At 34.6% G+C, this 13,444-nt stretch overlaps 1 protein-coding gene across 2 annotated transcripts in view; it reads right to left on the bottom strand.

Annotated features, from left to right (window-relative positions):
• Positions 1–13,444, bottom strand: part of CFAP47 (cilia and flagella associated protein 47) — a 269,686-nt gene that overhangs the window by 99,960 nt on the left and 156,282 nt on the right. For both annotated transcript variants that reach the window (XM_027638424.1, XM_027638431.1), the window contains exon 51: positions 3,194–3,291. In XM_027638424.1, the coding sequence (XP_027494225.1) occupies positions 3,194–3,291 (98 nt within the window). The remainder of the gene's footprint in view (positions 1–3,193; positions 3,292–13,444) is intronic.

Genomic DNA, 13,444 nt, shown 5'->3' with positions numbered 1-13,444 from the left:
TGAGCAAATTAAACAAGGATGGTGACACAATGCCTTGTCAAAGTCATATAAGTCTAGGATGGGGGCATTACAGACCTAACTGGGGTATTTCTTTTCAGCTGATTTTGTGCACTTAAAGCAGAAAAAAGGAACTCTGTCCTGACGCTAAGACCTGAGCTACAGTCAACTGCATGGTGCTGCCAGGTGGATGAACTTGTTTTTTCAAAATTCTCTGCATTTTTCAACAGCGTACTCCTTTTACAGCATCAACCAATGCCAGTGCCTCAGGACACCCATAAGGGTCAGAACATGTACAAAGCCACAAACTCAGCTTGAATCCTGACACACACATCTGGGTACCCCTTTTCAAATGGTACCAGCTACTCCCCTGTCACAGGCATTGCATTTCAGACAGACACTCATTTACGAAGTACAAAAGGCTGAGTTGGCCTAAAGCACTTTTAAACCTCAAACATAGAACTGGAACCTGCAAGCAAATATATTCATCGAAGTCTCATTAATGTCTGTAGCACTCATGGTATCCAGGTGACATATGTCTAGATGATCCCAAACTGCCCACTGTTCCTGGGATGTCCACCAGCCCTACCTCCCTGGGGACTCCCTCGGTGTCTGTGGGCTGGCAGTCACTGTGGCCACAAGTCTACCCTTAAAAAAAGCAAGATGTTACACCTTGCTCATTTAAAAACTCTGTCCTGGCAACTTTACCTCTACTGTAGCCAATTTCTGCTGTTCCAGAAGTCTGATCATTTGTGTAAGACAGGAACAGTACTTTTGTCAAGCTGAGGATAAATTTGTATTGTGTTTGATGATGAGATAAAGCTATAACTACCATCCAAAAACAGTATTATTAAGTATTTTAAGTTAAATGTTGCTAACCCCTTTCTTTCCAAAGGCCAGGAAGAAAGAAGACTGCAAGGTCAAAAAGGGATCAATGTATTCATTAAATCTGACTCACTGAAGTAGCAGATGCACAAGGTGTGTGACTATGCTTTTTAAATATTTATCAGCTTTCGAAGCAATTTCAAGTCCTGAGCTTTACAAGACTCTGTCTACTGTTTTTACTAGTAACATCTTCCAATGTTTTACTGTTCTCATTATTAGAACATTCCACACAAGATTAAATAATTCTCAGATGCAAATTTTTGGCCGCTAGCTCTTCATGCATGTTGGTCAGCAAAACTGAAACATCTTCATTATCATTTCAATATTCTTTAGCAGATGATCACATTTCTTCTCCATTTTTTCTTTGGCAAATTAAGTTGATATAGCTACTTAGCATTCATATGACAAGGCCTGCTTTTCCAGTCCCCCATGCTTTTAGTAGATTTCTTTGGTTTTCTTCCAGTATTTCAATATAATTTTTAACCTTCAAGAACCAGGTCTGAACATTCAAATAGCAGAACCTATGGTGTTATTTGCTTTCTGTTCATATTAAACCATTTTTCAGCAGTCAACGACTGTATTGGTTGTTTTTCCTGGTGTCACACTGAGTCTCCAGTGAGACATTAGTTAGGATAATTCCAGTCACTTACATCAGAGACAGAAAGCTCTCCCTCTCTAAAATGAAGTGCCTGGCATGTATCCAGGTGAGGTGGGGGAATTCAGTAATCACAATTCCATAACAGTATCCACGTGTATTATTTGTTAGTCAAAAATATTTATGTCATCTTCAAAATTCATCAATAAAAAAGTTATGTATGGCATTTTCTACAGAGATCTGAAGAAGAGGTATGTCTACTTCTTTACCCTCCTCATCTTCCTATAAAGGAATTACCGGAATTATCCCCATTCAGGTCAAGAATTTCATTTCTCTGAACATTGTAGAAGTATTTTGAACCTTATGGTGACTTTTGCAAGTTTTCACACTGGATTAGATTAAAATTTATAGGAAGAGTTAAAATGCACCTTGAGAATTTATTACACAATAGGAGTCAATAATATACTTCAAATCAAGCTTTCCTTTTTACCACTTTAACAGTGTTTTCAGATCAGAAACTGACACAAGACAATCATGATCCTGTAGGATAAAACCCTACGCTATTCTGTTCAAGGCCTCAAATCACACTTTTAGTCTAGTTTTTATGCTTCTTACTGGCACCAGACACCTCCCAACATGCTCACCCAACACCACGACTTTGAAAACATCATTATCTGTTTTTCACCCCTACAGTCAGAATACTATACTTGCAGGAAAGAAGAGCAAACTAGAAGTGACACATGAACATGATACTCAAATATTTTCAGAAATGCTTAGTGGTTTGGATTTTTTCCCCCTTATAAACACATGTAAAGTCAACTTAGGAGACTCTTCTCCCCTCCCAGCATCTGTGACTGGAAGTGGTGTTCCCCTAGTACTTGTATCACATATTTTAATTTTCAAAAATATTCCTGCAGAAAATGCCATTCTATTGACATTTCTATTCATAGAATCTGTTACCACCATCCACTATTAAAGGCAGCATTTCTTAGTTGCTTAGAATTCATGCAGAAAGCAGGATGTCCGGATGATAAAGGAAATATGCATTTACAGAAAATAAGAACAATGTTAGTTCTGAAAATAAAAACTTTACAAAGTATAAATCAAAGATAAATACAAACACAAATCTGTGAAAAACAGAAACAGTATTAATTAAGCAAACATACTAAACAATTTTTTTACCTTTACATACTTAAGGGACTTAAAACGTACAACTTACTCATTATGATGTAATTGTTCTTCAAAATTACTAACATAATTAAATTATTTTTGAGAGTGAAAGTATGTATTCATCTAGTAATACAAACATGATTAAATGCATCCCAATTATTAATGAAATTTAAATTACAATAATAATTTGGCATACATAAGGATGGTGGGTACCAAAAGAGTCTAATTCTATTATGGACTGTATAGAAACTGAAGTTTTTACAGAATTTGGCCTTATTTGATATCCAAAATTAGAAGCAGATGTCAGCAGAATAAAGGTGTAATTATTCAAGCAAGATAAAGAAGACACTTTGATTCAAACTTTCATATTAGTTCATATTACTGAGCTTAAATGAGGTCTTAGTAAGTGTTGAGCTTTATTACTCAAAAAGTTATTGTGTGTAAAATTGATTAATCCTCTCTGATCGCAGCCAGAACTACAATAAAAATTACATTTTTCTTCTTATGCAGTAGAAAAAGAAAATTAAATGTTTAGAGTAACCTTACCAGAGCTTTGCATCTCACATCTATCGTTTTTTCCGGTGCCGCAGGTGTGCTGTTAATCTTTAGGGAGAACCACACTTTGCAATTTGAAGAACAGTCTCCTATGTTAAAAAGAACAAAATGCCTTATAAATTATCCTATGAGGTGATCAATCCTAGCAGCCTTCAAATCAATGAGAAATTTGAATCTTTAGCACAAATGCCAGTCACTGTTCATACTGAGACAAAGCAAATCATGAACTGATTTAATCACTGTCAACAAACTGCACTACCTAATCCCTTCTTGTCTAGATTCAAAATAGTAACAAAATCAATATGTACACAATGAAATGGAAATAGTACTTTAGCAAATTAATTTCCTAGACTATCACTTTTTTTTCTGAATTTTGAATATTACTGATTTGCAACTAACATTTTATATCACATTGACAGTACTTTTATCATTTTACAATATATCTAGCAAAATTGAATCAAAATTAGTTCCTCTAATGTAAGCTTTGGTATATCAGAGAAATTAAGTTCTGTTCTGTTCAGTTACAGAGGACTGTTGCTGTGCAATTGCAGTCAAACTAAAACATATCTTCCAGACAGACTTTGGGTCTTGATTTGAAGACATCCACTAGCAGTTTGTTCTGGTGACTAATTACTGGCATTGGAAGACATTTAAATATAAGTATAATTTCTCATTTCCATTAGATTTGCTTCAACGTCCAACCAAACTATTTTGTAATTACTTTTTTCTGATTAAAGAGATCTGGCATTAAGCATCTAGTATTTTCCTATATTTAGAACATAGTTGTGAGTGTTAATAAAATTATCCCTTCAATCTTGTTCAGAGAGGTGAAAGAGATTGAGCCCAAAGTCTCTCATCATATGGCCTGATCTTCACAACAGAAATACTTCATGTGGTAAGTTTTTTGCAAGTATAAACGGCTGTTCAGCACCTTTTAATAATGCATACCCAAGAATTACTTGCACTATTCCTGTTTGTCAGTATACTGTATGAGATGAAATTAGCCTTAATCCTCCTATTCACGTTTCTCTGAATTATACACTAGAGAGCTGCATTAGCACTCCTGTTTTACCACAGCATTAGTCTTGGGAGCTTCTACTGGTTTCCTCTCCTGCTGTGACCCCAGTTCTTCTCAGAGTCACTGCTTTCCTTGCTGCAGTTCCTCATTCTGTATATATGACTATTTCTAAACCGTATTTCCAATAAAACTGTGTCTGACTCGCTTTAATTGTACTACTTCCTTAAAATTTTCACTGAATACATCTTGTATTAACTTACCCATTTTGTTCAGGCTAATTTGATATGAATAAAATTTATTGTTTTTTAATATCAGCAGAATACCAGCCTTCCACTGTCTAGAATATTCTCAGTATCTTACAATCTATAAAAATTAACATCATTGAGGCAAAGACATCTTCTGAATGTCTGTTAAAGGATTCTGGCACATACACGTCCCTGAGTTTAAACAATTACAAAACATTAAAAAGTAGTGTACAGAAGAGAGATGACTTCTGTAAGAAGGGAGTATCACCTTACACCAAAACAGAACATACTACCTGGAAGCTGAAATAAAAGTTTTTAAGTAAAGACCAAAAGAAAATCAAAGAGTGACCATAGCTTGGATCAACACATCCTTCAAGAATGCAGTCAAACTGTAGGAAAAGCTATAAAATTCAGGTATGAAACAATAAAGGAAAACACCAACAGTGAAGTTCCATTTACCCAGGATACGTGATTAAACTGCAGAATAAAGGCATTTGTAGCAACACATTCTTGAATTAATGTTCTGTACAGTTAAGGAAAGCAGAAAAGAGTATAAACTGCTATTTCAACAGAAAATTGGCAAGGCTGCCACCCTGTCCTCAAATGTCCAAGAACAAAAAAGAAAAACAAAGCCAAAACAAGACAAAAACTAAGCCAAAACAAGCCAAAACAAACAAACAAACAAAAACAAACAAAACAGTCCCCCCCCAAAAAAACCCTCACCCTCTTGAGTGACAACTAGCTAAAGATTTAAAAAAGTAGAAGCAAAATCTTTTCAAACACATCTGAAGTTGGTAGCCTGCCAAACTCAGAAGAGCTAATAGATGATCAGGGTGGAAGAGGAATGCTCAAGTAAGATAAGGTTGCAGCAGAAAATCTAAATTAATTCTCTGCAGTAGAGTTTGTTATAGTGGAGTTCAGAGATTTCCTAAACCCACTCTGGAGCTTGCTTTGAAGGGAACGGTCAGAGGAACTCTCCCACATTAAGGTTTCAGTAGAAAAGGTTTTGGAGCAGTCTGATAAAGAGGAAAGTAACAAATCACCTTGGCAGGAGAGTGTCTGCCCAATGGTTCTGGTCTAGTGGAAGGTATCCCTGTCCATGGTAGGGGCGTTGGAACGAGATGATCTCTAAGGTCCCTTCCAGCCCAAACAACTCTATGATTCTGCAAGTCTGTGATTCAAAAGAACCTCATGTATTAAAGTGTGGTGGTGCAAACCAGCATGTGACTCCTTGAGTAAGTCAACTTCAGGTACAAAGAAATTAAAAGGCAGAGAATGTGCTCCCAATTTTCAGACAGGTCTCTGGTATAAACCAAGAAATTACAGATGTGAGTTTGTTTATATAGTCCAAAGAAAATTATTAAGCATCACAATAAGAGAGAAGTCAGGACACACAAAACTATCTGAATTCTCTGTCAAAGTCAACAGCTGTGATAAGGCTGATGTGGCTCACATAGTACCCTGATTATCTATAAATCTATGTCTAAGATCCCTTTCTGAAGGCTTCTAAGGAAACCAAGCTGCAGAGGAGGGAACATTAGAAGATGGGATTAAAATACAGTAACCAAAGAAAAGAAAGAAATTGCTAGTTCTCACCATGAAGAGAGAGAAAGAATGGAAGGTAATGAAAAGGCTTGGTTTAGGTATGAAAAGTCCTTAAGTACTGTTTCTCCTCCCTAGGACAGATATTTTAAGTATCACATTCTGTCTCTAAATAATTGACCAACTGGAAGTGTATTTCCAGTGTTCCAGGAGGAACTTTCATTTTTTCCCTAGTGCATAACCACAAGTTTTGTGGAACTGCATCATTACTTGTCGTTACAATATTGCCTTCCAGCAGTTAATACATCTATACTGCAACTAAGATATTTTTCCATATAGACTTAGAGCCTGCTTTGTTCTTTCTGACCACAGATTTCTCCTCTGTACTCATAACTTTCCTGAATCAAATTTCTGTGATTCATAATTGCAGTAATATAAAATTTATAATCTACTTGCCTTTTTTCTTCTTCCTTTGATATATAAATTCATTTATTCTGTTCAATTTGCTTAAAAATACTTGAACTCCTGACATCTCTCAAAAACAAAGTTTTCAGGCCAACTTGCATTGTTTTTAGTTTTTACTTCAATTATAAAAACCATTTTATGTTTATGTTATACCATTTTTTTGTACATCATATGCATTTAAATGTTTAGATTCATCTCTCTTCTGGAGACATAAACTATAGTGGTCACAGATTACCTTTCTGTAAAACACCTATCATGTTTGGGAGGGAATATCTTGTACTCATTTTTCAATATTACATGTATTACATTTTGGATCACAATATCATTGGCATAACATCTTCAACAGGCATTTACCTAAAAACTGTAAAATACTTCAGTGGAAACACTTTCCTTAACACATGACACAAACTTGACAATTCTCTGCTGAAGGAGCATCTTTTCTATTTTTCCAGTTGAACTCTTCACCAAATATTTCTGAAAATATTGTTTAGTATTAAGCCTTGAAGTTGTACAAACTTTGATGTTCTGTCAACTTTTACTCAGTGAAAATATATCTGGAATGGTTGCTTTGCTGCCCACTTGCACTGTTAAGAACATAAAACTCAGGGTTTTTTACTCACTTAGATACCAAATAGATTTTATAGATGAGTCCCACCTTGTGTCTTTATCCATATAACGCATTTGAATGGACCAGCTCAAAGCCAATTTACTGCAAGTATTCTCATTTTCAAGTAATTATATCCTTATTTTACTGTGAATTTATTCTCTTCCTAAGGCAACCTACAAGACAAAAGCTAGTTCTTACTCTCAAGAATATTCAGAAATCACTTCTAAAGCTATAAAAATCTACTGAAGCTTTAGCTCCCTGAAAACAAATAAACAAACAAAAAAGAACTTAAGCAGATTAAATTAACAACAAATGCTTTTGACATTTCCTTTAGTTGTATCTCAGTGTTCCTGTTTCAAACCTGAAGAATAACTTGCATGGTTGAAAATAGGTCTAGTATTAAAAATTCATTTGCTAATGTACAGAGCAGAAGGTCATGAGTTTGGGGATTTCCTTCACTGTTTTTTGTTAGGGTTTTTCATAGAGTTTTATTTTACCAGATAGCAGATGCTGGGGAAACAAGGCTGAAAAAACAAAGGCAGTGGAGGTAAACTCAATACACTCATGCTGAAACACAGAGATGGTTCATTCTCTACTCACAGAACGAGGTTATATCTGTCTATTTCTGTTTTCTACACACGTTTAAGAAACAGGTAGAAAAAAAAGTTGGCACTCTTTTTTTCCCCTCTACTTTTGTAAACTTTCATTGACGTTTTTAATGCTCTTGAAGTCTTTTCTTAGGGCCTGAGCACCGTACTTTGATGTCTTATGAGATAAACTCCACTTGATATTAAGCCTGTATCTCTTATCTTCTCACTCTGGGGCTTCAATGACAAATAAAAATCCTTAGCCTGCTTTATGCAACCATCAGGTCATGATCTTGTCAGATCTCATAAAACAAACAAGACAAATTGTAGTCAATACTTCAGACAGAAATCTCCACTAAAAAGGAGCAAGCAAAAATCTTCTAAACATAAGAATGTGTCTACTTCAATATTTATTCTTCATTATCTTCTCTTCTAGTCTCTCCCTTGGTCAGTGGGATTTCGCCCTGACTAGTTAGGGTTAAGCATCTGTCAGTGATGGTTAGGGCAAACCAGTATCTTCCACATCTTAGCCACTGCACATTAAAACAGGACTACTATAAAAAAGCTTACTTATTTTCAGTTTTTAGAAATTTCCCTGATTATTTTGTAATTTTTTGTTTTAAATATGAAGTCACTGGAAGTATAGAAAGCTGTATACTTCCTAATTCATGCAGTTACCCTGAACTAGGGGGAATGACAAAATCAAAAATGAGATATATTTCTGTATCCAATATTCAATAACAAGTCAATTTCTTTAACTAATGTTTATCTATTTCTTTAACTAATATTTATCTACAGTAACTACATTTGTGAATAGACAGTTCTGTATTTAAAACACAGGACAACTAAACTACAATTTACATGAAAATTGAACTTGAACCCTCAACAAACATTTCAGGTTAAAATTTCAAACTTCCCTTCCAAACCTCATTCCAACTTATATGAAATGCCAAAATCATCAGCTTTTCTTCCAGAAAACATTCTTTTGCAATCTAATCGGTTTGGTGTCTTGTCCTATTTCTCTTCAGGGATGCAAATAAACTGTTTCTCCCGAGCTTCATCTCTTCATTTTATTGTGTAATTTTAAAAATGCTATAAAATCCTGCTTAACAAATCAGTGTTGTAAACCATACACTTTTAATCTAGTACTTTGTATCATGTCCAGAAGAGTTATCAGTCACAAAATCCCCTTCCCACTACTCACAAGATGCTTTTCTCTACTCACTTGGATGAGAATACATTACAACCATATCAGCCACAAGCTGAAATTTCTGATCTCTCTGTCCCCTTTCCTTGTCCTTTCCTTAAAATTACCTTTCATCCTGTGTCTGCTACACCAGCCATCAAATGTGCTGTCAAGCATCAGCAGTTATAAATAGAAAACATTCTTCTCTCCTGATTGGGACAGAGCTGCCTGTCATTCAGCTGAATGACACATCACTGATGATGAAGGAAGATTTGGCTTATCTCCTGGAAATTGTAGAATTCTAGGGTGTTTTTGGGGGAGGCTTGGAGGTGTACAGGGTGTGTGGTTATGGACACAATGGGAAACTGGAATTGTAGTGCTAAAGAATACTAATTTATTTGAAAGACTTTATATTCATTTTACTGATTAGGATAGATCCTAATCAGTAAATCCTATTTTTTCTGATTTCTCATATTGACATCAGAATTATGATTACCTCAAGAAAAAAGCTGAATTTAAGTTATATTTTCAAATTTATTGCTAGTTCTTTCTACAACATTTTTACCCAATATTTGCAGATTTAATATAGCAATACGAAATGAAAAAAGTAGATTCAATTCCAGTTATAAATAAAAAACTCTTAGATGTGTCTTTAAGGATAAGTTTTTAACAATAACAGGCAAAGAAATAACACAGTATGATTTCTTGATTCTCAAAAAACTTTCAATGCTGGTAGTTATCCACATGCTTGTTGAGTGGGCACCCTTAATGCTGTTCTTATAGATATATTGTAGAATGTAAAATATAAATTACAGAATGTAAAATATACATTAAATTAATAAATTAATTAATAAAATATAAATTAAAAAAGACATTTTGTCTAGTTCCCTACACTATATAAACATGTAATAGCTTTCAATATGTAAACAGTTCAGTCATGTTAACGCAGGAAAAATCAAAATTTAGACTTCATTCTACTCGCATGCAAACACAATGTCCATGAGTAACCAACACCCCATAGAGTCATCTCTGAAGGACAAGAGTCGCTGTTCAGGAAAAATTATCATTTAATAAGTGTATGTCATATTTATTTAGTTTTTCCTTTTTGATTCAGAATAAATAATTTTATAAAAATTATGTGAAACAGACCATTTATTAAGTAGATTATTTATGTTCCTTATTTTTCAAATTTGACTGGCTTTAGCCATCTAAGAACTACACTAAAAAGACCTGACACTTCTTTTGCAAACTTTTTCTGACAATTTAAGTCTCTCTACCATGCTAAATTCAAAGAGGTTTTTCCTCTAATTTAATTTTTTAAAGAATTTTAGTGGATTACTTCAGGCTTACTTATCATAAACCTCCAAGGTTATTCCAGATACAAAACTAGACATATGAACCCTTTATAATAAGGTTTTGGATACTTCTTTTAACATTGTTACTAGATAAATCTAATTGGTTCATATGTCCCAGGTAAAAATTGAAATTTTTTTCTGTACAGGTAGACTCCACTGAAAACAATCTATAAGTTAAATCCTGCTTTAACTGGTTCTAGATAGCTCTCTCCACTTTATCTGCACCTGATTTTTGTGGAAAGCTGTAAAACACTAACACATTAAGAAAATGTTGCAACCCTACTAATTTAAAGCTCAAAAGGATGCAAAAAGGCAGACATTTATATTCATTTTTACTCAATGAGGAATAGCTTGTCCTTGGAAAGTATTTTCTTTTTCCAAGGAAGTTATTAACCCAGAGTTGCTACCTTTAGGTTGTTACCTTATAACCCTTCTCCACATAAGGGTTATACTTTTTCAATAAAGGTAATCAATATGTTCAGCTTTTAAAAGTGTTTTTGCATAACATGGCAGGATAAATTGTCAGCTGTCAGCTGCCATTTTATGTACATGAACATACTTGAGTAACCCTAGCATTTCAATGGATATTTATTTAATGTATTCCATATAATGTTGCTTAAAAAAATATTCTAATGTTCCTCAGTCTTTAATCTTGTTCTTAAAGGATATGATGTTACAACTCCCCTAGAGCACCTTTCATAAATTCAGTGTGCCTTACATTTTGTATCAAACCTAAGTCATGCAGAGGGACATTACTTAAAGTGACATTGATGATTGTGTTACTTGGTATACACAAATTGGAACTGATGTATGAAAGTGGTGTCCTTCAAAATGCTGCAATTTAAAATGAAATGATAATGCTTTCATGTGTAAATATGTACCTAATATTGATTTAATTCAAAATTTTCAAGTTAATATAGTATCTACAGGCAAGCCTGGGGAAGAAGTGTGCTCTACAAAAGGGAAGTCTGCAAGATGAATTAAAGTTCCTTTTCTTCAGGACTTGTCCTAAACTAGATAATGGCTGTATTTCCACAGCTTTTTCCACTGGGGAAAATTTGGAAACAGAAATTCAAACAATTTTCTAAAATGCAAAAACAAAACCACATTTAGGTCCTTGGAATTAGCTACTACAATGTTCAGTAGCACACAAAGTTCTGAAAAAGTGTCTGACCTTTCATAAGACAGAAATCCAGAACTTCTCTTTTTTTTTCTTCTGCCTTCAAAGCCATCTTTTAAAATGAAGATCACCACCTAACGGTGGAAACTCAGATACCACTAGCCCATGAAAGATATTCCCTTTCCCTAAACTTTCTTCAAAACTGTAAGAAGAGAGAATTTTAACACCACAGACAGCTTATTTCAAGGAAATGGATGACTAATGCTGTTGCCATCTTCCATTTTTGAAGCTCACTCTTCCATACTATTAATATCACCACAGCATGATGTTCTAACACCATTTTTCAGTCAGACACCTTTACTCCATAGACACTTTCTCATCTCCATCTCCCAGGTAACAGCTTCAAAAAAATCATCCAGCAGATTTGCTATGTCCATGAGATTTGGAAGATAGAAAAGATCCCTTTACCTCAGAATATTCTTGATGTCCTTCTTAAAATCTCAAGACCTTAATATGATCACGTCACGGCCCTCTCTTATCCCTTGCAGCCTGATGAATAAAATGTAAATATGGCAAATATGGCTATTCCCCTTCTGCAGGGGCTTTTTTTACTCTCCATTCGGGTTGTGTTCTACACTTATCCAGGGAATGTACTTTTCACGAAATGTAGCCTTGCCTGCTATCAGCTGTCTACTGGTGACACACAGATTTATCTGCTGGTACACACTGGGACACAACTCAGGGTCTCATCTTATTCACATGTTAAACTCTTTCTGATGAAATCATGGAATCGTGGCATGGGGAATAAACTCAGAGCATATGAAAGTGTGCCATGCAGATACCAAGTGCTCATGACATTAGTAAATACAGATCTGAAACAAGAAATAAAAAAAAAAAAATCAACAATAACACAGGTAATATATTTGGCATTAGAATCTATCTCCCCTCACCTTTTTGAGTTTTGCAGACAGCATGACATATCTGAATATAAAGTATGCAAAGCTGAAAGAAATTCCAAATGCTGAACAGAAATTCAGCATATTTTAGCAACACAAGAGTCAAAATCTCACTGTTTTGGGTTTTTCTTGGCAGAGGCAGGGGAACGGGACAGAGTAGAGAAGGTAGCAAAGGGAATATTCTACTCTACTAATAGTTGGAGGAATAAATTCTGGAGGAATAAGATCAAAGGACTGTCACAAACCTTACCAACATAGGTCTAATACAGCAACTAAATGTCTTTCTGTGTCTTCAGTAAGAGCATGAAGCCACACACCAAAAAGAACCTCAGACTTTCAGGATTAGCCACCGAACACTCACTGAAGAGGTGGGATGACAGGGACATTTAGGAGATGAACTAATCTACTACATAAGCAATCTGTCATCAATAGACCATGGAAAATAAACTTGGTAGGCTTCAAGTACGATGGTCTGTATGTTTGGGAGCGACCTGCACATCACATATATTGTGTCACATGCCTTTCTCAAAACTCTGTCTTTAAGGTACTATCTCATTTTTTAACTGCTGGCTCTATTATTCTTCATTTAGATGATTGCCATGTCTCAGCTGGTTAGCTCAAAATCAGACTGTCATCATAGCAATCTCTTTGCTAATCTATGGGAAGATAATGCTTTTTCAGTTACTGTATTATGGTTTTAGAAGTCTGAATAGCAAGGAAGAAGAACTAGAACTTTTCACTCATATGAATAAATCTGATATAATTGGAGATTATATAATGAAGTGATTGTTTAGAATACTAACACACTTTTAAAATACTGTTTAACTTCTAATGGGAAGATAAATTACATTTCCTTTAAGACTGTTATGTGATTATTATAATTACCTTAGTTCAGAGACCTGGCAAAGAAAGAAGCTGAGGTTAAGTGGAGAAGATACTTAGGATAATCCAGTCTAACAGTAGAACAAAGACATAATTCCAAAGGGCAGAGAGGTAAGAGTAAATCAAGAAATAAATAAAATAGTAAAAAAGAAAAAAATAAATCACAAAATAGTTGATAGTTATGCAATTATGAAAAGATTTATGAAAACACAAAAAAACTAGTATGACCAGTATGAATTTGAAGTTCAGAAAACAACTATTGCTAAATAAATAATTTTC

The sequence above is a fragment of the Corapipo altera genome, unplaced genomic scaffold, assembly GCF_003945725.1.
Source record: "Corapipo altera isolate COAL_440 unplaced genomic scaffold, ASM394572v1 0, whole genome shotgun sequence".
Taxonomy (NCBI): domain Eukaryota; kingdom Metazoa; phylum Chordata; class Aves; order Passeriformes; family Pipridae; genus Corapipo; species Corapipo altera.
The sequence above is the reverse complement of the archived record's forward strand: the minus strand, read 5'-3'. Positions and strand labels throughout refer to the sequence as shown.